At 46.2% G+C, this 25267-nt stretch overlaps 1 protein-coding gene across 1 annotated transcript in view; it reads right to left on the minus strand.

Annotated features, from left to right (window-relative positions):
• Positions 1-1001: 1001 nt before the first annotated feature.
• The window catches only part of LOC132832574 (complement C4-like), a 129307-nt gene continuing 105041 nt past the window's right edge, over positions 1002-25267 (minus strand). The window contains exons 34-41 of the mRNA XM_060850666.1: positions 23500-23602; positions 14661-14735; positions 13260-13362; positions 11925-12018; positions 9161-9249; positions 4628-4711; positions 3219-3351; positions 1002-1316 (exon numbers count right to left, since the gene is read on the minus strand). Of these exons, the coding sequence (XP_060706649.1) occupies positions 1175-1316; positions 3219-3351; positions 4628-4711; positions 9161-9249; positions 11925-12018; positions 13260-13362; positions 14661-14735; positions 23500-23602 (823 nt within the window). The 3' untranslated portion in view covers positions 1002-1174. The remainder of the gene's footprint in view (positions 1317-3218; positions 3352-4627; positions 4712-9160; positions 9250-11924; positions 12019-13259; positions 13363-14660; positions 14736-23499; positions 23603-25267) is intronic.

Consider the following 25267-nt stretch of genomic DNA (forward strand, 5'->3'; position numbering starts at 1 on the left):
AATGGAGGCAGGGAGACTCCAGTGTGGAGAGATAAATGAGAGGGGGTGGGGGTGGGGAGAAAGTAGCATAGAGTACAATAGGTGAATGGGGGAGGGGATGAAGGTGATAGGTCAGAGAGGAGGGTGGGGGAAGGTAGCAAAGAGTACAATAGGTGAATGGGGGAGTAGATGAAGGTGATAGGTCAGACAGGAGGTTGGGGTAAGGTAGCATTGGGTGTATGAGTACATTGGGTGAATGGGGGTGGGGGTGAAGGTGATAGGTCAGAGGGGAGGGTGGAGCAGATAGGTTGGAAGGGAGGTTGGCGGGTAGGACAAGTCATGGGGATGGTGCTGAGTTGGAAGGTTGGAACTGGGGTGAGGTGGGGGGAGGGGAAATGAGGAAACTGGTGAAGTCCACATTGATGCCCTGGGGTTGAACTGTTCAATGTTGGCGAGTCCCTTACTGTTGCAGGCAGCGCATTCCACGCCCTTACTGCTCTCTGAGTAAAGAAGGGGGTGCCAACACAGATGCAGCGCCCTCTGTTGGTATTATAAATTGAGGAGGGCAGGAGGCCATTAGGCCCGTCGCGCTGATGCCAGCTCTGCCGTGGAACTATTCCCTTTTGGCCTGGCTTTTACCCAGCTGGAGCTGGAGCGCCCTGTGTTCCGTATTTTAAACTGAGGAGGACAGGAGGACATTAGGCCCATCATGCTGATGCTAGCTCTCTAGTGGAGCTATCCCCTTGGCCTGGCTTTCATCCAGCTGCAGCTCAGGAGGTCAGTCTCCAGAACTGGAAGAGGCCCAATTCTGGACCGGGAGGAGCAGTGTCTGTTTCCGAGGATGTGATTGGGGACGTTCACTGGGCAGTGTGGACGGAATGATCGCCGTTAAGTGATGGCAGATCGGGCAGAATGTGCAAGTGGGCCCAGCAAGGTGCAACTCCCCTTTAAAATGCTTTTCAGGACTTGAAGCAAAACTCCGACACTCCTACTGGGCACACTAAAGCAACACACAAAACATATTCGGGTTCATGGTTTATGACAAAGAACAGGCTGAAGCAATTGAGAGATGTGTATCAATTAAACGTTCCTCCATTGAACGATGATTTTGTAGCCAGACAGGTTATCGAACAGAGCATGCACCTTGCAGTGAGGAAGCAGCTCAAGGGATGAGCGACGAAATGTCCAGATGTCATTACATTTGACAGCCTTCGATTTGAAGGGTTTCAATGAACTTGTACAGATCTTCGCAGCTTTTCCTGAAATTCGAGCCCCGGCATCTTTCAGCAGAAGGAATCGCTTCAATCCAAGAGTCCGAGTCAAGAATATACTGTATACTGTCGGGTTGGGATGGTGGGGAAGGGGATGGCAAGGAGAGAAAAAGGAGAATAATTTAGGTTAGTATAACCTTCAAACACTTCCAGTGCATGTTATATAATGTATCATAATTATTATGCAATTATTATAATTAATGTTACTCTACTATAATTAATATGTAATGTATTATAATTAATATGCAATATTATAATTAATATTAATATGTTATAATTAATATTCATGTATTTTAATTAATATGCAATATATTCTAATTAATATTAATGTATTATCATCAATATGCAATGATTTTATATTCCAACATGAAGCCTTTCAAAGAGGGAAGGCAGAACTTACAATTAATCAATGTGTTTTGTAAGCCAAGCTCCAGCCAGTGAAACATCTGTGTTGCAACTGGTGACGCAGTGTTTACTGGTAACATCACTGGATTAGCAATCAAGAGGCCCTGAATAAGGTTCTGGGGTTGCGGGTTCAAATCTCTCCACCGCTTCAGCAAAACATTTGGAATTGAAAAGCTGTTGCCTTTTCCATTGAGCAGGAACTCAGCTGGACTCACCATGTAAACACAGCAGCTACAAGAGCAGGTTAGGAATACTGTGGTGAGTAGTACACCTCCTGACTCCCTAAAGCCTGTCCGCCGTCTGCAAGGCACAAGTCAGGAGGGTGATGGAATACTCCCCACTTGGCTGGATGGGTGCAGCTCCGACAACACTCAAGAAATCCAAGACAAAGCAGCCCTCTTGATTGGCACCACATCCACCACCTTCACCACCGATAGTCAGCGTGTGCTATCTACGAGATGTACTGCAGCAATTCAGCAAGGATTCTCAGTCAGCACCTTCCAAACCCACGACCACTTCCACCCAGAAGGACAAGGGCAGCAGATACATGGGAACACCACCACCTTTTCAATTTCCCCTCCAAGCCACTCACCATCCTGACTTGGAAATATATCACCATTCCTTTGGGTCAAAATCCTGGAATTCCCTCCCTAATGGCATTGTGGGTCAACCCACAGCAGGTGGACTGCAGCAGTTCAAGAAGGCAGCTCACCCCCCACCTTCTCAAAAGGGGGCAAAGGGGGACGGGCACTAAATGCCAATTGCACCTTGCCAATGATACCCACATCCCGCAACCGAGTGAAGAGAAATTGTGAAAAATTAGCAGTTAATTTGAACTCGTGTTGGTTTCAAGTCCCAGATGTGCAAGATGAGAGGTGTGGATAGGGTGAATAGTCAAGGCCTTTCTCCCCAGGGTAGGGGAGCCTAAAACTCCATAGGTTTGAGGTGAGAGGGGAAAGATATAAAAGAGACCTAAGGGGCACCTTTTTCCTGCAGAGGGTGGTGCGCGGATGGAATGAGCTGCCAGAGGAAGTGGCGGAGGCTGGTACAATTACAGCATTTAAGAGGCATTTGGATGGGTATATGAATAGGAAGGGTTTGGGGGGATATGGGCCAAAAACTGGCAAATGGGACTGGATCAGATGAAGATATCTGGTCGGCATGGACAGGTTGGACCAGAGGGTCTGTTTCCGTGCTGTTTGAGTCTATGACTATAACGCATGAACAGGGATTTGGCTAAAATTGTCTTCCATGAATGTGCAGACCAAAGCTGGATGTAGTACACCTGATGTCAAGGTATTCCTGAAACCATGGACAATTTTTAGTTCCTTCACCCCTGTACCCTACGCCCCTGTGATAAGGGCCACCATGCTAATTGCAATGCTCATTATTTGCTGCAGTCAGAAGGAGTTTCTGATTTTGAAGTAAGGTTGTTACATGCTGAGCCACAGTGACGATCCGTATGGTGAGATAATTCCCAGTTACCACGAGGGACAGAGCTGTATGACTGCTACCCAGTATGTCTGCCATTTTTACCTCGAACATGGTTTTAATGGTACTTACTTCCTGCTGAGATCCGTGGTCTTGCCATCCTTCCCCATCAAAAGGTAGGACTTCCTGACCTGCAGCTCAATTGAGCATGATTTCCGCTTCAGTACGTGCCGGATGTCATTCTCCATGATGTTCTCATCCTTTGCTGTTTTAAAGACGAGAAGGAAGCGTGGTATAATTTCGGTCTTCATCGGCAAGCAGAAACATAGCATTGATGGGCGCAGTAAACCAACCCGAATAGCCGAATCCTTGCAAACTCGTTCTAGAGTAAATTTATGCTTAATGGTATGAAATAACAAAACTCTTCGTAAAAAGAAATGAAAGATTTTAGACCAACCCAGAAATTTTCACCATTGCTGTTGTTTCAGCCTCCCTGATGTTTTGATTTGTCAGGAGACGGTTGAGGGACCAGAATTAATGTCAGAGCAATTGAGACCCATACGTAGCTACTTGCCTTTTTATAAAACTCACTCACAGGCTGAGGGCACCACTGGCTAAGCCAGCATTTGTTGCTAAGTCCAGTTGATCTGTTAAGAGTGAGCCCCATCACTGTGGGTGTGGTGTCAGATGTAGGCCAGACCAGATGAGCAGAGCTGTTTAGTTCCATTCATGAACCAGATGCGTTTTCCTCGTCACAATCGGTTCATGGTCATCAACGGACTCTTTATTCAAGATTTTAGTTTCCTTCATTGAATTCAAATTCCACCATCGGCTGTGGCAGGATTTGAACCTATATTTCCAGGGGCTCTGGATTAACAGCCCAGCAAAGGTACCACTAGGGCATCCCACCCCCTCCCCTTGCCTCTCCGAACATGGAAAGACAACCAACCACCTTTGCTTTTGGCCCCATCTCCACCTTCCTGGCGTCCCTCTTCTTCCCTGCTCCCCTTATCCCGCCTGCAATTACTTTTCCCCAGGGACCCATTGCCAATTGCTTCTGACAGCTGGGCTGTAGTACTGATGGTGGCCACCTCTGCCAGTGGCGCTGTTGGTGGAGAATTGTAGATGGCTGATTTGATATCAGCTCTGGGTTGGGGGGGCGGTGGGGGTGTGGGTGCAGGAATTACTCCTTGTTCCCAGCTCCGTTGGGTGGGAAGACCCTGCAATGTCTGAGACTGGACTGCTTTGGAATGGATTTCCTGGGGAAAACTGCCATTGGGTAGCGACTGACCGCCCATCCTCTGAGTGGGATGTCCACGATCAACATTAAAGTCAAGTTGAGGTTTTGCAAACAAGACGGCGGGTGAGTGTGAGACCGACGTACTAGACAAAGCTCCGGCTTTCGATTCAACGCCCCTGCACTTAATGGTCAATTATTCCAATTGCTCAGATCAATTCCTCAACTGGTATTGGATGGTTACAGAGCCCAAATTGAGAAATTCATGGAGAGGAGATGGGATGGCTGTGCTAAGTTTACTTACAACGTTTGATGGGTCTTGTAATAGAAACAGTGTAGACGATGAAACTTCCTTGCGTGTTTACGTCGATCACCTGGACTATATAGGCTGAAAGACATCAAGCATCACTTCAAACTTTAATTTTCTTTTAAACAGAGGCTTAAGGCATCAAACCTGAAAAGGAATGTTACCACCCAGAAGGAGTCCAGTTGGCCTATCTAACTGCAGGTTTATGTTATCTGTCTATCACAGCCAGCCCAATCCGAGATACACACGCTGGGGCGGGATCTCTCCTAGCCAGTCCAATCTACTTAATCCCAGTGCTTATCCAAGGCCGTTGTTGTCAAATGTTATGAAGGTTTCTGCCTCTACTAATGTCTCTTTTTTTTGACAGGCAGTAACTTCTGGGTGAAAACAAGTCCTTCCCCAATTTCCTCTCAGCCTTTCACAAACTAGGTATAATAGGGGCACTTCAGGGGACTTTTCAATAAACAAGGAATATGTGAGCAAGGGAGGGATATGAGGGGAGATGCGAGTGAGGTGCTGGAAAAGCACAGCCAGTCAGGCAGCATCCAAGGAGCAGGAGAGTCGATCTTTCGGGCAAAAGCCCTTCCCCAGGAATGAGGCTTGTGAGTCCAGGGCGGGGAGACAAAAATGGGAAGGGGTGGGGCTTGGGGGCAAGGTAGCTGAAAATGCGATAGGTAGACGGAGGTGGGGATAAGGGTGGATAGATCAGGGAGGAGGGTGGAGTGGATAGGTGGGAAGGAAGATGGACAGGTAGGACAGATCATGAGGGCGGTGCTGAGTTGGAAGATTAAGCGAAGGCATGCAGAGGGGTTTAGTTTACTTTGGCGTCGTGTTTGACACAACTTTGTAGGCCGAGAGGCCTGTTCCTTTGCTGTACTCTTCTACGTTCTAAATTCTATTCATTTAAATCTGTGCCCTTAGGTTATTGACTGCACTAATACAGTAACAGAGAAAAAAAAGATCTTTCTGATTTTACTCTGCATATGTCTGTCATAATTTTATACACATCACAATTTGCATATCCACATATGCGTATAAACATCCTGCATATACACAATGTCAACCTTTTCCATTTTGCTACCCATGTGACAAGCAATTACAGATTAATGACCAGCACTCCCCGCTCCCCCACACCCCACCAAGGTAAATTGGGAAGTTAATTTATTTTGATGAGGTTTGTTTACACAGCGAAGTATTTCTTACAATCCTCACTCTCAGTGAGGGGAATCAGATTGTGATAGACAGATAACATAAACCCACGGTCAGTCCGCACACCAACCAGCTGATCAAGCTCACCCTGCCCGAGACTGTGGACTCAATCTTACTTTTATTCTGGTTGAGTGTCAGTTCTGACGGGCTTTTACAGGCAGTCTCATCCCAGGAGTCCCAAATGAGGTTTCTCACTCTTTCCTCCCAGCTGCCTAATTAGCTCCCCACCCCCGCACTATCGTCAGGTTGTAGCTCAATCCTAACACTCGCCTTAGCTGGGGGATCTCGCCCCAGCCCGGGTATCTCGGATAGGACTGGCACCCAGAAGTACCATGTTCAAAAGCACACACTGTCTGCCTGGGCCTGCTGTGCCCAGCTCATGACCTTTAGCCTGGAAGTGGAAGACAGGTGGGATTTGGCACCCCACTTTGCAAATACAGGCACCCAGAGGTACTGGCAGCAGGGTGGCACAGAGGAGGACCCTCCTTGTCACCCAGGACTGGAGGAGGAGGCCAAGGCGCCGGACCTTGCCAGCTCGATTTGAGGCTGCCACCCAGGATGGTGGAGTGTTGGCCGTTTGGAGGAACACCAAGTGTGTATGAAGCAGGTCAATAGCCTTGTCCACTCTGACTCCGTCTCCTCTCTGTCACGTCCCACCTGCTCTATATCCCTGTCCAAGGCTTACCAGGGAAGTTAGAGACAGTATGAGACGCATAAATGGGGCCTACACATTGGCAAGGAAAAAAAAAACCGATAAGCCTGAGAAGTGGGAACAGTTTAGAAGTCAGTAAGGGATTGATTAAGAAGGGGAACATAAAGTATGAGAGTAAATGTGCAGGAAACATAAGAACTGACTGTAAAACCTTCTTTAGGTACTGAACATACTCGAGTAACAGTCAAAGACTACTTTTTAAGGTTAAATTTATGGGGTCGACTATTTTTGACACTGTTTTTGAAGGGCTGAGACTCATGCCTGTCAAAATTGATACCTATCATTAGCAGAAGCTCAGCTGATCTCTAAGTGAAAAGAATTATGGTAATTCTGAAAACCCAGAGCGGAATTAACAGCCAGCGGACTGGAAGACCAGGAGGGGAGAGTAACAATCGGCAGACTGGAAGACCTGGAGCGGAGCAGAATAATCAGCTGACTGGAAAGCTGGAGTGGGACCTGACACCCTCCACGGTGACTCAGTTACATTGATCTGTTATCTGCAAAAAACTAGGGTCGACTTTTACGTGAGACATATGGAAAATTCCAGGTTAATTGGCCAAAAATAGGCGGTCGAATTTTACATGAGATCAACTATGTATGGTACGTAAGAAAAAAAGCAATTGATGAAAACTAAAGCATGTCCCCTACAGTCAGAGACAGGGGAATTTATAACAGGGAACAGGAAAATGGCTGACCATCGAAATACTTACTTCGCTTCAGTCTTCACAAAGGTGAACACAAATAACAAACCAGAAATAATGGGGAGACTGGGTTTATGAGTGGGAGGAACTGAAGCAAATTTATATTAGGAGAGAAATGGTGTTGGGAAAATTGATGGGACTGAAGGCTGATACCCTTGCTGAGATATTTGTATCATCAATACTCACAGGTGAGGTGCCGGAAGACTGGAGGTTGGCTAATGCGGTGCCACTGTTTAAGAAGGGCGGTAAAGACAAGCCAGGGAACTATAGACCAGTGAGCCTGACGTTGGTGGTGGGCAAGTAGTTGATGAGAATCCTGAGGGATAAGATATACATGTCTTTGGAAAAGCAAAAACTGATTAGGGATAGTCAGCGTGGCTTTGTGTGTGGGAAATCATGTCTCACAAACTGGATTGAGTCTTTTGAAGAAGCAACGAAGAAGATTGATGAGGGCAGAGCGGTGTCTATGATCTATATTGACTTCAGTAAGGCGTTCCCCATGGGAGACTGGGGCTGTTTTCTCTGGAGCACGGGAGACTGAGGGGTGACCTTATAGATGTTTATAAAATCATGAGGGGCATGGATAGGTTAAAATAGACAAAGTCTTTTCCCTAGGGTCGGGGAGTCCAGAACTAGATGGCATAGGTTTAGGATGAGAGGGAAAAGATATAAAAGGGACCTAAGGGGCAACTTTTTCACACAGAGGGTGATACATGTATGGAATGAGCTGCCAGAGGAAGTGGTGGAGGCTGGTACAATTACAGCATTTAAAAGGCATCTGGATGGGTATATGAATAGGAAGGGTTTGGAGGGGATATGGGCCGGGTGCTGGCAGGTGGGATTAGATTGGGTTGGGATATCTGGTCGGCATGGACGGGTTGGACCGAAGGGTCTGTTTCCATGCTGTACATCTCTATGACTCTATGACATATCTATGGTCAGGTTAACCCACACCCCAGAGACCGTAAGGAAGTGGCACAAGAAATCGTCATGGGTGGTTTTTCAGACTGTGGATACAGTTTCTCCAGATCGGAGGGTAGCTAATTTAACCCCACCATGGGATGGGGGAGTCCAGACCTAGACGGCATAGGTTGAAGGTGGGAGGGGAAAGATTTAAAAGGGAACTGAGGGGCAACATTTTCACATGGAGGGTGGTATGTGTATGGAACGAGCTGCCAGAGGAAGGTACAATGGAGGTGGGTACAATGACAACAGTAGGGTGGCACAGGAGACATGCGAGCCTGGCATCTCTCTGGATGAGGGGGCAAAGTGTACAAGGGTGAGGCGGGGTCATGGGGTGCCATGACATCCAGGATGTGACCTGGTCTGATCCATGTGCCGGATGCCAGTGTCCTGGGGAGGTGGGGGGTGGTTCAGGGGTTGGCATCTTTACAGTGCAGAAGGGGTCCCTATGGACTCCCCTAGTTACAGCCCTTGGAGTAGGCCTTCAGGTGTTGGCATTGGGTGACCTGATGGACATCCGGAGAAGCAAGAGGTGAACTGAGGGTCTGACTTTCATGCCAGGGACTGTCAATGTGTAGCTCCCTCGCGGCAGGCAGTCGCAGAGCGAGCTGCATGTTGGCAAGGTGAGATAGGCTGCAAGCAATAATCCTCATTCATTGGCATCTCACCCCACTGCCGAGTGAGAATCTAGTCTCGACGCCTGGAACTTGGGTGGAAGGTCGGTCCTGATAAGGAGGCAAGTCTCACTCGTGCAATTCTCCCGGATTTATCGCCGTAGCTCACTTCATTCAGGCCCCTGTAATATTCTGGCCCCTGAATGCATAACCTATGCGTCCATCTTTCAATTCTGTTGGCAAATCGAGCGCTTTATGCAGAGCACTAATAGTTAAGGTGCAGACCCATTCCATCTCAACATTTCCACACACACGAATCTGAAGCATTTACCGTATTCGACAATTGGGGTGTAGCAGGCAAAATCGATGCGTTTGTCATCGTCCACATCCGAGGTAAATGTTCTCTTCAGTCGAGGGCAGCTACCTGACAGAGAGAGAAAGAGAAAGAGAGAGAGAGAGAAAGAGTTAAAGAGATTCATGTTTACAGCCGGTGATAGACTGTGAGCAAGGATAGATTATTGGACAAATGAATAGTGTATGGCAATAACTTTCTATTGGGGTGAAATAGGCTGAATTGGCTGGGACTCTTTTCCCTGGAGTGTTGGAGGCTGAGGAGTAATGGATAGGGTAAATAGACAAGATCTTTTCCCTGGTTTGGGGGAATCCAGAACTAGAGGGCATAGGTTTAGAGTGAAAGGGGAAAGATATAAAAGGAACCTGAGGGGCAACATTTCCACGCAGAGGGTGGTGCATGTATGGAATGAGCTGCCAAAGGAAGTGGTGGAGGCTGGTACAATTACAGCATTTAAAAGGCATCTGGATGGGTATGTGAATAGGAAGGGTTCAGAGGGCTATGGGCCGGGTACTGGCAAATGAGACTAGATTAGTTTGGGATATCCTTGGACGAGTTGGACGGAAGGGTCTGTTTCCGTGCTGTACATCTCGGTGACTCTATGACTCTATGAGACAACAGTGAGTGTGACTGGAGTATTCAGGTTAATGAGAAACCAAGCTGGTCCAGCCATACTTTGGCAAGCTCAAAGCCTCGTAATCCGACAGTGAGTAACTCACCTCCTGATGCCCAAAGCTTTTCCATCATCTACATGCACAAGCCAGGAGTGTGATGGAGAACTCCCCTCTTGCCTGGATGAGTGCAGCTCCAATAACACTCAAGAAGCTTGACACCATCCAGGGAGAAAGCAGCACTCATCTATCACCTTCAACATTCAGCTCTCTCACCGCTGACGCACGACAGTAGCAGTGTGTGCCGTCTACAAGATGCATTGCAGTGACTCACCAAGGCTCCTCCAACAGCACCTTCCGAACCCTCCGCAGTGAAGACAGGGGCAGCAGAAGCATGGAAACACCATCACTGTCAGGTTTCCCTCCATAGCCCCCACCGCCCCTCGGAAATATATTGCTATTCCTTCCAGGAACCTCCTTCCTGAGAGCACTGTGGATGATCTTCCACCCCAACACTGCTGCGGATTTAGAAGGCAGCTCACCACCGCCTCCTCAAGGGGCAACTGGGACAGGCAATAAATGCTGGGCCCAGCCAGTGATGCCCACATCCCACAATCAGATTAAAAATTAAAGTTATGGGTCAGGGTGAAAAGTCGTGCTTATTTTAAGAGTAATCCATATTCTAACTCTGGATACCAGTGTGTGATGACTGATGGATTTGATAAATCAATTTAAATAATATAGTTAAAGGTTACCACTATCCCAAACATTAATATCTTAAGCTGATGCTTCCATTGAATTATAGAATGGAACAAGGCCATTTAATCCATCCTATTTGTGCTGGTCTTTGCAAAAAGATGTACAATTGCTCTCCCACTCCTGCTCCTCCCCCACACCAGTATATGTTCAATTTCTGTTTGAAAGCTACGTTTAAGTTTCCTGCTGCTGTCCGTTCAGCTGACACAACCCAGACTGCAGAGAATTGCTGTGATTTTAGTTTATTAGTCATAGCATCACACAGCAGGGAAGCTGACCCTTTCGCTAACCAGTCCATGCCGACCATAATCCCAAACTAAACTAGTCCCAGCTGCCGAAAAATGTGTTGCTGGAAAAGCGCAGCAGGTCAGGCAGCATCCAAGGAGCAGGAGAATCGACGTTTTGGGCATAAGCCCGTCGATTCTCCTGCTCCTTTGATGCTGCCTGACCTGCTGCGCATTCCCAGCAACACATTTTTCAGCTCTGATCTCCAGCATCGGCAGTCCTTGCTCTCTCCTAGTCCCACCTATCTGCTCCTGGCCCATGCCCAAACCCTTCCTATGCATGCACTTGTCCAAATGTATTTTAAACATTCTAACTGTGCCCACGTCCACCATTTCCGAAGGAAATTCATTCCACACGCAAACCACCCTCTGCGTAAAAAGCTGGCCCCTCATGTCATTTTGAAAACTCTCTCCTCTCACCTTGAAAATGTGCCCGCTAGTTTTTAAAACCTCCCATCCTAGGGAAAAGGCACTGATCATTAACCCCACCTAATCTCACCCCATCATGATTCTCTAAATGTCTACAAGGTCTCCTCTCAACCTCCTACAGTTCAGCAGAAAAGGTCCCAGCCTAACTCAACCCTTCCATATCTGGCAATATTCTAGTCAATATTTTCTGAACTTTTCCCAGCTTAATAATATCCTTCCTGTAACAGTGCGACCCGAAATGGACACAGTATTCCAGAAGAGGCCTCACCAATGTCGTGTACCGCCTCAACATGATATCCCAACTCCTATACTCAAAGGACCGAGCAATGAAGGCAAGCGTGCTGAATGCCTTCTTAACCACCCTGTCTATATATATGACACAGGCCTCAAGAAATCATATCATTCCATGCCCTCTACTAACCACTTTACTCCTTAATTACTCGGTCACTGCCTTGTATGAGTCCGAACAACTCTATTAAATGGCCTCTTCACCTTCCCTGCTCTGAGGGAGAATAACTCAAACTTTCGCCAGTCTCGCTCAGAGAACCATCATCCAATAGTGTCGGAGCTGCAATAGCTCAGACAGCACAAATCAGACTGAACTAGAAGGTTAAACACAGTTGTTGATTATCTTTGAATTTTCTAATATGCACAGATAGAAACTTACCTTCAGCACATTCACAAACGTCATGCTGACAGAGCTTTGAGACGACGGTGCTTTGTTCGGGAGCATTATAAAATATGGAGCATTTAATACCTGCAACCCAATCAACAAATGACCAGAATTAACTCACTCGCAATATTTGTGTCACTGTTAGCTGCAGTGGTCTGACATTCCAAACGCTAATGTCTGCCAATTGTTCATGTTTATTTATTGCAATTGCTTACACAATACTCTGAAAGTGAATCATAGGCAATTGCATTAGAGTCAATTGATTTCCCGCAATATTGTGCTGGCACTGCAGGGGGTGCAGAGGAGGTTCACGAGGTTGTTTCCGGAGTTGAGAGGGTTGGTTTATGAGGAGAGATTGAGCAGATTGGGATTATGTTCATTAGAATGTGAAAGAAGGAGGGGGGATCTTACAGGAACATAGAACTTTACAAAGGGAAGACATAAGACATCGGCAGGGAGGTTGTTTCCACTGGTGGGGGAAACTAGAACGAGGTGGGGGGGGGGGAGCAGGAGTAGATTTAGGACTGAGTTGAGGAGGAACCTCTTCACCCAAAGGGTTGTGAGTCTGTGGAATTCCCCGCCCAGTGAAGCAGTTGAGGCTGCCTCGTTGAACATTTTTAAGGCAAAGATAGATTTTTGAACTGTAAAGGAATTAAGGGCCATGGTGAGCGAGTGGGTGAGTGGAGCCTAGTCCATGAAAAGACCAGCCAATGATCTTCTTGTCTGGAGGGGTAGGCCCAAGGAGTCAGACAGCCAGTGTTGAGTCTCAGTGTCAGCTCCTCAGGCTGAACCTGATATGATTTCTGGATAAACGCACTTAGATTTTTATAAGGTTTTGCAATGCCTTGCAATCGAGTGAGATTTCTCACTGCATCTTCCCAAACTTGCCTCATCAAGCAATCCCTGTGCTGTCCCTCATGTCCAATTCCAGCCCCCTCTTCCCATGCGCTGTTGCTGGAAAGCCTTGCCACTGCCGGGATATCCCTGAATTGACCAGCTTTCCTAGCCCCAGTGCCATGTTTAGATAGGAACTGAATGTTAAGCTACGTTCCCCCTCCAACAGCAACCTGCTCCTGTCTAATATGAAACCTGCCTTGCCATTTGACAAAGAGTAAAAGATGCAGCAAGATGCTCTTGACATTGAGAATAGCCTCATGGGATTCCTTACATGGTTCCACCATTAACTTTCCTGGATATGGTTTGATGGGCTTTAGACTATTCCATAAGAGTCCACAGTTGGGAAATGAGTGTTTCATGCCATGGAACATCATTCCAAGAGAAGACCTCTCTGTTATGTTTTCAAACCAGGCAGAGTCTCTACTCACTTGGGTTGTAATAATCGTAAAGTGTCGCACTCGCTGGTTGTATCAATCCAATGGGAATAATCTGCTTAGCACCGAATACAAAACATTCTTTGTGTTTTGTGACCTAGATGGGAAGCAATTCACAAAGCAGGTTCACAAACAGACACATAAAATGCACTCACCCATCATTTTAAACTGCAATTCTAGGACATAGACGTGGGAGGTGACGACTTGCTGATTGAGCCTTCAACTCTATTCACTGTGATCCCAGGTTATTGATAATCCCATTTTTCCGACTTTTAGTAACAGATCCCCTGATATCCCTCCCTAAAAATTATTGACTACAGGAGTTGAGAGGTCATGTTGCGGCTGCACAGGACATTGGTTAGGCCACTTTTGGAATATTGCCTGCAAATTTGGTTTTCTTCCAATCTGAAGGATGTTGTGAAACTTGAAAGGGTTCAGAAAAGATTTACAAGGATGTTGCCAGGAGGTTTTGAGCTCTCGGGAGAGGTTGAATAGGCTAGGGCTGTTTTTACGTGGAGCATCGGAGACTGAGGGGTGACCTTATAGAGGTTTATAAAATCATGAGGAGCATGGATAGGGTAAATAGACAAAGTCTTTTCCCTGAGGTGTAAGGTGTAAGGTGAGAGGGGAAAGATACAAAAGAGACAACATTTTCACACAGAGAGTAGTATGTGTGTGTGGAATGAGCTGCCAGAGGAAGTGGTGGAGGCTGGTACAATTCCAACATTAATCTGGATGGGTATGGATAGGAAGGGTTTGGAGGGATATGGGCCGGGTGCTGGCAGGTGGGACTAGATTGGGTTGGGGTATCTGGTCAGCATTAGACGGGTTGGCCTAAAGGGTCTGTTTCTGCACAGAACAGCTCTATGACTCTAAGTCTTTAAAGGTCCAATTATTGCTAATATCCGATGTCCTTTGCAGGAAGCATTGAACCATCCACCTCACTACATGTGATAAAGTACTTTCTGATTTGATTCCTGAAAGGTTCAGCTCAAACGTCACAAATGACATGTCCCGTTGCACTAGGCTCCCATACTACACAAAATAATATCTTCCTCGCTATTGGAACTTCAATAGATGAAAAGCTCAGACATTACTGTTGATGGAAGCAGAAAGGACAATTCCATTGTTCGCAGTGGCTATTATAGCATTGCTGGTGTATAAACCGATGATTCCTCAAGGCTCTGTAACGTGCTGACTGCTTCCATTCAAAATTCAGTTGTAGATGAAAGCTCCATTTGCTTTAAGGTGAACAGGCCAAGGGATCCCTATGCTATGGTTCCTCGCCCCAAACACTCAATTGCAATAGATTTGGCTGATGCTGCCTGATTTTCCAGTTATGGTAAGCAAAGAGGGAATGAGCATATATAAATAGTTGGCAAACTGTAACATTACCGTGCTTAGATAGAGGAGCATCCTCCCATCTTTGAACTCATACGAATCGATGTACCTGTCAGCGAGGTTTTTCAGCTGGAAAGTAACATATTTCCAATTACCATCATGACAAACATGTTCACTCCTTATTGATAGGGACACTTCTCTTGCTGTGTATTCTAATAGAGGGACAGTGCAATGACAGATTCTGGGGTTCACCTGATTGCAACAAAGGGAAGCTCGTCATCCGGGAAAGAATATCCAAATTCACTTCGGCCCTCATGTCCAAACGCTCGTGACAATTACCGATTAGTTCTATTAATCAACACTGATTGGAAAGTGGAGATACCAAAGAAGGGGTTGCAATAGCTTGTGCTGATCAGAAGCATTGGGGAGACTAACATGGCCTAATGGTGGAACTGAACATTACAAAGGGTGTTCCCATTTTTGTCTCTGTCCAATAAGTGGGCCAAGGAAAAATAGTTGCATTCCTTGTCACACCTTTACATTCTCTCCATTAATTGGAAGTCAATTCTGATTGAATAACTATTTATGGTTTGCAACTTAATCTTTTATCGAGTTTTGTCCATCTATGGGATGCGCAGTGAGCTAAGTAGCGGATGTTTATAGAGGTGTAACAGACAGAACTGAGTTCTCCCACATTTAGTCAGAGTGCCATTTTCATTGAATTTCACGGAGAGTTTCTCCCTTTGAGGCCAAACCAGGTTCCTCAATCTTCTCCAACTCAAGGGGTGGCAAGGTAGCTCAGTGGTTAGCACTGCAGCCTCACAACAGCAGGGACCGGGGCTCAATTCCAGCCTCAGGTGACTGTCTGTGTGGCCTTTGCACACTCTCTCTGGGTCTGTGCAGGTTTTCTCCTGGTGCTCCAGTTGAGAGGTGTGTAGGTGGGCTGACCTTGCGACGTGCAGGAGATAGGGTGCCAGTCAGGGACAACTGCTTCATGGTTTGTGAAATGTGCCCCAGACTTAACAGTGCAAGGTGAATTATGCATGTAGTCATACGTCTTCTTTGTCAAATGAGTTAACCTTTGCACATCAATAACCTGCTCACTTGATGCTTAGTTTGGGTCTTTTCCGGATCTCTCAGCTCTTCACCTCAGTGTAACCTTGATCGTTCAATTGGGCTGAAGAGCTGGACTCTCCAGCAGTGAGAGTGACCATTAACTGTAAACCAAGGAGCCTCGTGTAATTAAAGTCAAGGGGACCTGCTTGGGTTACAACCCATTCAAAAGGAAGATGGTTGTTGATGGGGGTTCATCACCACAGACTCAGGGATACAGGAGCATAGGAACAGGAGAAAGCCCTTCAGCCTCTCTTCTAGCATTGTAGGTTATGGATACTCATCTACTTCAATGATGTCCCTACATCCCCATCTCCAGAAACTTATTGAATTCCATCTTGAGATTTCCTCTTGAGGTTGACCAACCTCTGAGTGAAGGAATTCCTCCCCATTTCAGTCTTAATTGGATTACTCCTCACTTTGAGACTGTGGTCCCTGGCTCATGACACACCAGCCTCGGGGTAACATTTGATCTATATCCAACCTGACATGTTCTGTAAGAACTTGGTGAGTTTCAATAAGATAACATCTCATTCTTTGAAACCCTAGAGGATACAGTCCCAGCCTCTTCAATCTCTCCTTAAAAGGCTTAGGAATGAATCTGCCGAATCTATCCTCCTTTCGAGAATGGGTCCAAAGCTGAACACATTACTCCAAGTTTAGAATTAGAATCCCTATGGTGTGGTGGTAGGTCCTTCAGCCCAACAAGTCCACACTGACCCTCCAAACAGCAACCCACCCTGACCCATTCCCCTAACCTGAGAGGCTGAGAGACTTAGGTCTGTTCTCATTGGAAAGAAGAAGGCTAAGAGGGGATTTGATAGAGACATACAAGATAATCAGAGGATTAGATAGGGTAGACAGAGAAAGTCTTTTTCCTAGGATGATGACATCAGCTTGTATGAGGGGGCATAACTACAGATTGAGGGGTGATAGATTTAAGAGAGATGTCAGAGGCAGGTTAATTACTCAGAGAGTGGTAAGGGTGTGGAATGCCCTACGTGCCAATGTAGTCAACAGAGCCACATTAGAGAGATTTAAATAATCCTTGGATAAGCACATGGATAATGATGGGCTGGTGTAGGGAGACTAGCTGCGAATAGTTCACAGGTCAGCGCAATATCGAGGGCCGAAGGGCCTGTTCTGTGTTGTTTTTTTCTATGATTTTATCTCAAAATTAATAGCCTACATTATGGGCAATTTAACATGACCAATTCACCCTAACCTGCACATCTTTGGACTGTGACAGGAAACCCATGCAGAAATGGGGAGAACGTACAAACACTACACAGAGAGTCACCCTGAGGCTGGAATTGAACCCGGGTCCCTGGCGCCGTGAGGCAGCAGTGCTAACCACTGAACCACCATACCACCCAAATGGTCTCACCAATGCTCCATTGTTATTGCACCAACATGTCTTTACTCCTCTACTCAAACCCCTTCCTCAGGACCATGTCATGTTATGTTCAGCAGTCACATTTCTCCCATTACAGAAGCATAGAAACCTGGAGGATAAGAGCAGGAGACGGCCATTTGACTTGTCGAGTCTACTCCACCTTTCATTATGATCACGGCTGATCACGAAGCTCAGTACCATAGTCCTGTCTCCCTTGCTCTTTCTGCCACAAAATCTATCTCTACTTTTGTCCTAAAAACACAATGTTTTGGCCTCATCCACTTTCTGTAGTAGTGAATTACAAAGGCTGAGCACTCTCTGGGTGAAGAAATTTCCCCTGTGTGTCTCAAAACGTTTCCACCTTAACCTTAAACTCTGACTGGACTCTTCCACGCCCTGGATTAGAGTGGTGCTGGAAAAGCACAGCAGGTCAGGCAGCATCCGAGGAGCAGGAAAATCGGGCAAAAGTCCTTCATCTGGAATCCCTTCATCAGGAATTCCTCCTGATGTAGGGCTTTTGCCCGAAACGTCGATTTTCCCGCTCCTCGGATGCTGCCTGACCTGCTGTGCTTTTCCAGCACCACTCTAATCTAGACTCTGGTTTCCAGCAACTGCAGTCCCTGTTTATCCCACCACTGGGACATCCGTCCTCTGTCTAACCTTACTAATCCTGTTAGCATTTCATAGGTTTCCATCGGAGAATTTAGCGCAATTAATCAGAGATCACTAACACACAGATCAGACTGAGAACTGACAAGGATTTATTTAACAGACAGTGATGCTGTGGAAGAGACTTGACTCCCACTGAAACAGTCACTGACAGGCTGTTCAGAACGAGTCACAGCTTCTTCCCTGAACAGCGAATACAGTGGAGTTTTATACCTTAACAGCAATGAAGTGTGAGTTATGAGACAATGGTGAGGGTTGTACAACAAAGAGGAATAAAGTTCGTTCATTGAAAAGATTCAAGTGTCCAGTGTCTGCCAATGAGTTTTTTAATTGACTCAGGAGGTTCTGATTCTTGGCTGGAGTCGGTGTTAGTGGGTTTCATCCTGGTATCAATGTGTTTGTCTTATTGAGGGGGCAAGTGAAACACCTTTGGTGCCTCCTTGTCTGGGGACCCTTTGCAAAGGCTTGACTCCTCGTGGGAGCAGCTGTGACATAGGGATATCGGAGGTGCCTGGGCTATTGTAAAGTGGGAGGCTCATTATCAGTTAATCTGAAGACGTATATTCTCTTGGTCTGGGGCTGAATGAGTCATGTCCTGCGATACCTGGGGTGGTTGGTTTGGCTAATTTTTGGCATTGTGGGTAGTCTCAGTGGCTAAGTGCAGACATTTTGCGCCGTCTGTTTTGTGGCCATATCATGGGGAGGCCGGGACCCGTATTTTCTCCCCCAGTTGCTATGAGATTCCCCCTTCGTTCTTCTCAACTCCAGGGAATACAACTCAACCGAATCAAGCTCTTAGTCCTGCCATCCCAGGAATCAATCTGGTCAACCTTTGCTGCACTTCTATAGCAAGAACGTTCTTCCTCAGATAAGGAGACCAAATCTAGACAGAACACTCCAGGTGTAGCCTCACCAATGCCCTGAATAACAAGCTGCAAGACATCCTTGTTCCTGTACTCGAATCCTCTGACGATGAAGACTACCACACAGTTTTCCTTCTTTGCAGCTTTCAGGGACTCATACATGAGGACAGCTAGGTCTCATTCAACATTTCCCTATGCCAGCTTACAGCCATTCAAATAATAATTTGCCTTCTGATTTTCGCTGCCAAAGTGTAAAACCTCACATCTACCACATTATACTTCACCTGCCATGCATTTGCCCACTCACTAAAGCCTGTCCAAATCATACTGCAACATTGATCCATCCTCCTCACCGCACACCCACCACCCAGCTTTGAGTCATCTGTAAACTTTGAGATAATTATATTTAGTTCGCTCGTCTAATCATTTGTATATATTGGGTCTGAGAACCAATTCCTGTGGCACCCCTCTAGTCACTGCTTGCCATTCAGAAAAAGACTCCTTATTCCCATCCTTTGCTCCCTGTGTGCTAACCCATTTTCTATCCATGTCAATACACTACCCCTCAGTCCTTAGATTACTTACAGTGTGGAAACAGGCCCTTCGCCCCAACAAGTCCACACCGACCCGCCGAAGCGCAACCCACCCATACCCCTACATATACCCCTTACCTAACACTACGGGCAATTTAGCATGGCCAATTCACCTGACCTGCACATCTTTGGACTGTGGGAGGAAACCGGAGCACCCGGAGGAAACCCACGCAGACACGGGGAGAACGTGCAAACTCCACACAGTCAGTCGCCTGAGTTGGGAATTGAACCCAGGTCCCTGGCGCTGTGAGGCAGCAGTGCTAACCACTGTGCCACCGTGCCGCCCTATGTGCTTTAATTTTATACATTAATCTCTTACGCGGTTTTGTCAATAGCCCTTTTGAAAATCCAAGTAAGCCACATTCCCTAGCTCTTCCTGATCAATTCTGTTGGTTGCATCCTTGAAGAACTCCAGTCGATTTGTCAAGCATGATTCCCCCTTTCGTAAATCCACGCTGACTGTGTCTAATTCTACCATCGTTTTCTAATGGTTGTGCTATACCTCCCTTGACAATGGGCTCAAGCATCTTTCCCACTGCAGACATCAGACTCACTGGTCTGTAATTCTCTGTTTTCACCCTGTTGCCCTTTTAACATGGTGGGGTTACATTAGCTACCCTCCAATTCATAAGAACTGTTCCAGAGTCTGAGGAATCTTGGGAGATGACCGTGTATGTATCCACTATTTCCACAGCAACTTTCTTAAGCAGTCTGGGATGTAGATTATCAGGCACTGGGGATTTATCAGTCTTCAATCCTGTCGGTTTCTCCAAAGCTATTTCGTCTACTGATACAGATCTGCCTCTGTCCCTCCCTCTTTCTAAACCCTGTACTCTCCATCATTGCTGGTATGTTATTTCCTGTGTGGTGACTGAAATGAAGTGTGAATTTGATTTGACAGCTGTTTCATTATTCCCCATTATAAATTCCCCTGTTTCTGACTGCGTGGCACCTACATTAGTCTTCATCAATTTTATTCTCCTTACATACCTTTTGAAATGTTTACAGTCAGTTCTTATGTTCACCGCAAGCTTATCCTCTATATTCCCCTTAGTAATCGACCCCTTTGGCCTTCTTTGATGACTTTTAATGTCAATTCTCAGGTCTGTTGTTTTTGCTTTCTAATTCGCCTGCCTTAACTTTGAATCTAACATTATTTCTAAATCCCTTCATAAGTCATGGGGTTAGCCACTATTCTTTTTGCATTCTTGCTCCAGACAGGAATGAAAAATTCTTTTGTAGTTTACCCATTCACTTTTGTAATGCTTGCAATCCACTGTCATTCCTTTCAGTAACATTTCCCAATGCTGCATAGCCAACTCACTACCTCATTTGCAGTTTTGCTTATTAAGATTCAGGATGTTAACCTCAGAATTAACTACTTCCCTTTCTATCTGGATGAAGGATTCTATCATATTATGGTCACTCATCGCTAAGGGATCCCTCACGACAATAATTACCAATGATTCCTTTCTTGTTGTATGACACTAAGTCTAAGATAGTCTGTTTTCTAGTTGGTTCCTCAATGCTTTGGTCCATCCTGTCTACCCTTTAGGAATTCCTCTACTGTAACTAATTTGATGCTATCTGCAAATTAAGGTCATCTATAATTACACATATTCGTTTATTACAGCCATGTCTGATTTCCCTTTCAATTCCACTCCCAACACCACCATTACCTTTTTATTGATGGTCTATATACAAGCCCACTAACGCTTGTCTGCCCCTTGGTATTTTTCAACTCCATCCACACAGATTCGGCATTATGTGAGCCAATATCTTTCTGTAATAGCGCGTTTACATAACCGCTTTCAGCAGAGTGCGACTCCAGCACCTTTCTAGTCTTGTCCATCCTTCCTAAATAATGAATATTCCCGGATATTCAGTTCCCATCCCTGGTCACCCTGCAGCCATGTCTCCGTACTCCCGTCTCTATCATATCCATTCACATCGATGTGCGGGGTTAATTCATCCACTTTATTTTGAATGTTCCATGCATTCAGACACAAGGCTTGACTTTTTAAACTTTCCTTGTCCCATTCCCACTATTTTACTGTTTGATCAACTAAGGGTGATGCCAATTCACAGGTGGTGAGGAATTTTTGGGATGTCACGTGAATATTTCCAAACCTGTAGTGCCAGTGACAGCGGCAAAACTGTGGTTTGGATTGCAAATGCAATCAAGGCAAAATTTTCTCGTAATACAGATTTCTAGAAAGGTCACATCCTGAGGAAAGAGACACAAACTACATGTTCTACTGGATTGGCCTACCTGAGGATCAACATTGATTTGCCATTCATTGTGAATTGGCGAGTAAACTCAACTCCCAAGGGTACTCTCAGTACTTAGTTCTTTTTTTTTAGATTACTTACAGTGTGGAAACAGGCCCTTCGGCCCAACAAGTCCACACCGACCCGCCGAAGCGCAACCCACCCATACCCCTACCCCTACATATACCCCTTACCTAACACTATGGGCAATTTAGCATGGCCAATTCACCTGACCCGCACATCTTTGGACTGTGGGAGGAAACCGGAGCACCCGGAGGAAACCCACGCAGACACGGGGAGAACGTGCAAACTCCACACAGTCAGTCGCCTGAGGTGGGAATTGAACCCAGGTCCCTGGCGCTGTGAGGCAGCAGTGCTAACCACTGTGCCACCGTGCCGCTTCTTGCCAGAAACAAATATGCAGCACTTTGGCAGTGCTAATGCAGCAACAATGACACACACAAACGTGGTCAAAGAAACCTTTTATGATGAACAAAGAGACCTTGGAGTGCAGGTTCATAGCTCCTCAAAAATGGAGTCGCAGGTAGATAGGATAGTGAAGAAGGCGTTTAGTTTGCTTTCCTTTATTGGTCAGAGCACTGAGTACAGGAGTTGGGAGGTCATGTAGCGGCTGTACAGGACATTGGTTAGGCCACTTTTGGAATATGGCGTGGTTGTGATACTTGAAAGGGTTCAGAAAAGATTTACAAGGATGTTGCCGGGGTGGATGATTTGAGCTATAGGGAGAGGCTGGAGCTGTTTTCCCTGGAATGTCGGAGGCTAAGGGCTGACCTTATAGAGGTTTACAAAATCATGAGGGGCATGGATAGGATAAATAGGCAAAGTCTTTTCCATGGGGTGGGGGAGTCCAGAACTAGAGGGCACAGGTTTAGGTGAGAGGGGAAAGATATAAAAGAGACTTAAGGGGCAACCTTTTCATGCAGAGGGTGGTACGTGTATGGAATGAGCTGCCAGAGGATGTGGTGGAGGCTGGTACAATTGCAATGTTTAAAAGGCATCTGGATGGGTATATGAATAGGAAGGGCTTGGAGGGATATGGGCCGGGTGCTGGCAGGTGGGACTAGATTGGGTTGGCATATCTGGTCGGAACGGACGAGTTGGACCGAAGGGTCTGTTTCCGTGCTGTACATCTCTATGACTATGTCTCGAACTCTTGAATCCTCTGCCTCTCACTTCTCTTATTCCCCCTGGTCATTTGTCCTTGCTTCCTCTGACACCTTGGGTAGGCTCCTATCCTGCGGCCCACTTAGTTTAAACCCTCCCCAACCATTATAAAGTTGGAAGTGGGGATGTTCACTGATGACTGTGTCGGGTCCCGCTCCACTTGCAACTTTGTGCATAATAGCGCAGTCTGCATCTGGAGGAAGACCTGGACCCATTCAGACTTGAGTTGATAAGTGGCAGCTCATACTCACAGCAGGGAATTAGTTGAGTTCAGTTCGGCTGGATCGTTGGCTCACAGAGCAGTGTGATGCCAACAGCATGGGTTCAACTCCCATCACTGGTTTTGAGGTTACCATGAAAGGTTCCCCTTCTCAACCTCTTCCCTCACCTGAGGTCCTCAGGTTAAATCGCCACCAGTCGTTTCTCCCTAATGGGAGAGCAACCCCTATGGTCCACTAAGACTATAGTGACATAATAATATTCATGCCACGCAATTGACAGGAAAAGGGCTATTTTCAAAAAGAAGAAGTCTGATAGCTTATTTCAATCTACTGCCCCTACTTCCGGCCCACTTTAGCAATGGAAGGATTCCACCCATCTCAACAAAACAACAAGAAATTTATGCATCTTTATCCCATTTATTATTTCAGACTTGTTTGTCCTGAAGACACCAACGTCAGATCATTTTGACAGCCTAATTTGATTTAGTGATTTCATAACAAGAGCACTGCTTTGTTTCGACAAGTTAATAACGCCCATCATTATTCGAACAGCAAGGAACGTGGGAAGGTAATAAGTCTGACCTTATCCAAATCTGCGTTTTCTGGCTCAAAGCCACTGAGCAGTGAGATGTCCACGATCGCCATTCCAGAGGCCTTCTGTTCATTGTCAACATCTGGGTCATGCCTTCGTGAAATAAAACAAATTTTTCAAATCTCACCACTATAATCGGTTAGCTCACAGTAAAAACGAATGCAAAGTTTCATTTTAATGTCCGTATTTATTCATAGGATGAAGGCATTACTGATTAGGCCCAGTATTTATTACCCATCCCTAATTGGATAGAGGGCAGTTAGGAGTCAGCCACATCACTGTCGGTCTGGAGTCACTTGTAGGCCAGACCCGACTAAAGTGATTGTAATAAAGTCAGCCAGGTGGACCTCATAGAACGTGAGCTCCCTGATTGGGGCTGTTCATCTCATTCAATCAGGGAGCCCTGGCTGACAGATACAACAGGAGCGTCAGACGCCCTGTTCACTCTGAAAACTAGTTCTGATAGAGCTGGATCAAAGTCAAACTTTCCCCACGTGCAAATAACGGGTGACAGGACACCGGTCCTTGTGGAGTTACTTTACAGACCAGGTAAAGATGGCACTTTCCTTCCCCAAAGGGCATTAGTGAGCCAGCTGTCAACAACTGACAATGGATTCACGGTCACCATTAGATTTCTAACTCCAATTTGTTAGTGAATTGAAAATCCGCCATCTGCCATGCTAGGATTTGAACCTGGATCCCCAGAAATTTAGGTTGAAAATGTGTTGCTGGTTAAAGCACAGCAGGTAAGGCAGCATCCAAGGAATAGGAAATTCGACGTTTCGGGCATAAGCCCTTCATCAGGAATGTCCAAGGAATAGGAAATTCGACGTTTCGGGCATAAGCCCTTCATCAGGAATGTCCAAGGAATAGGAAATTCGACGTTTTGGGCATGAGCCCTTCCTGATGAAGGGCTTATGCCCGAAACATCGAATTTCCTGTTCCTTGGATGCTGCCTGACCTGCTGTGCTTTAACCAGCAACGCATTTTCAACTGTGATCTCCAGCATCTGCAGACCTCATTTTTTTCCCCAGAAATTTAACTGGGTCTGTGGATTAACAGCCAGTGATCTTACCACTAGGCTGTTGCCTCCCCCCCGATTAAGTAAAGGTGTCATTGCCAGAGCAATCTGGGCTCCTAGGTTGGTTGGCTCAGTCAGCTGGTATGGATCAAGTTGTTGCCAACAACATGAGGCTCAATCCCCGTTTTGGCTGGAGGGGATTTGAACCTTGCCTCCTTTCTCTCCCCTGATGGGTCGATGGCTCAATAAGATGATAATGGGTGGAGGCGGATTGGCAGCTTGCTTTGTAGTCAGTTCAAGAGAAAAGACATCTGGACGCAGGCATAGAGATATACAGCACGGAAACAGACCCTTCGGTCCATCTTGTCCATGCTGACTGGGTATCTCAGCATAATCTAGTCCCATTTGCCAGCACTTGGCCCATATCCCTCTAAATCCTTCCTATTCATGTACCCATCTGGATGTGAAATTGTACCAGCCTCCACCACTTCCTCTGACAGCTCATTCCATACACCCACCACTTTCTGCGTGAAAAAGTTGCCCCTTAGGTCCCTTTTAAATCTTTCCCCTCTCACCTTAAACCTCTGCCATTTAGTTTTGGACTCCCTGATCCTGGGGAAAAGACTTTGGCTATTCACCCTATCCACGATTTTATCAACCACTAGAAGGACAGCCCTCAGCCTCATGTGACAGCAATAAGTGAAAAGCCTCAGAGATGGTGTACATTGTTGCTGCCA

The sequence above is a fragment of the Hemiscyllium ocellatum genome, chromosome 35, assembly GCF_020745735.1.
Source record: "Hemiscyllium ocellatum isolate sHemOce1 chromosome 35, sHemOce1.pat.X.cur, whole genome shotgun sequence".
Lineage (NCBI taxonomy): Eukaryota > Metazoa > Chordata > Chondrichthyes > Orectolobiformes > Hemiscylliidae > Hemiscyllium > Hemiscyllium ocellatum.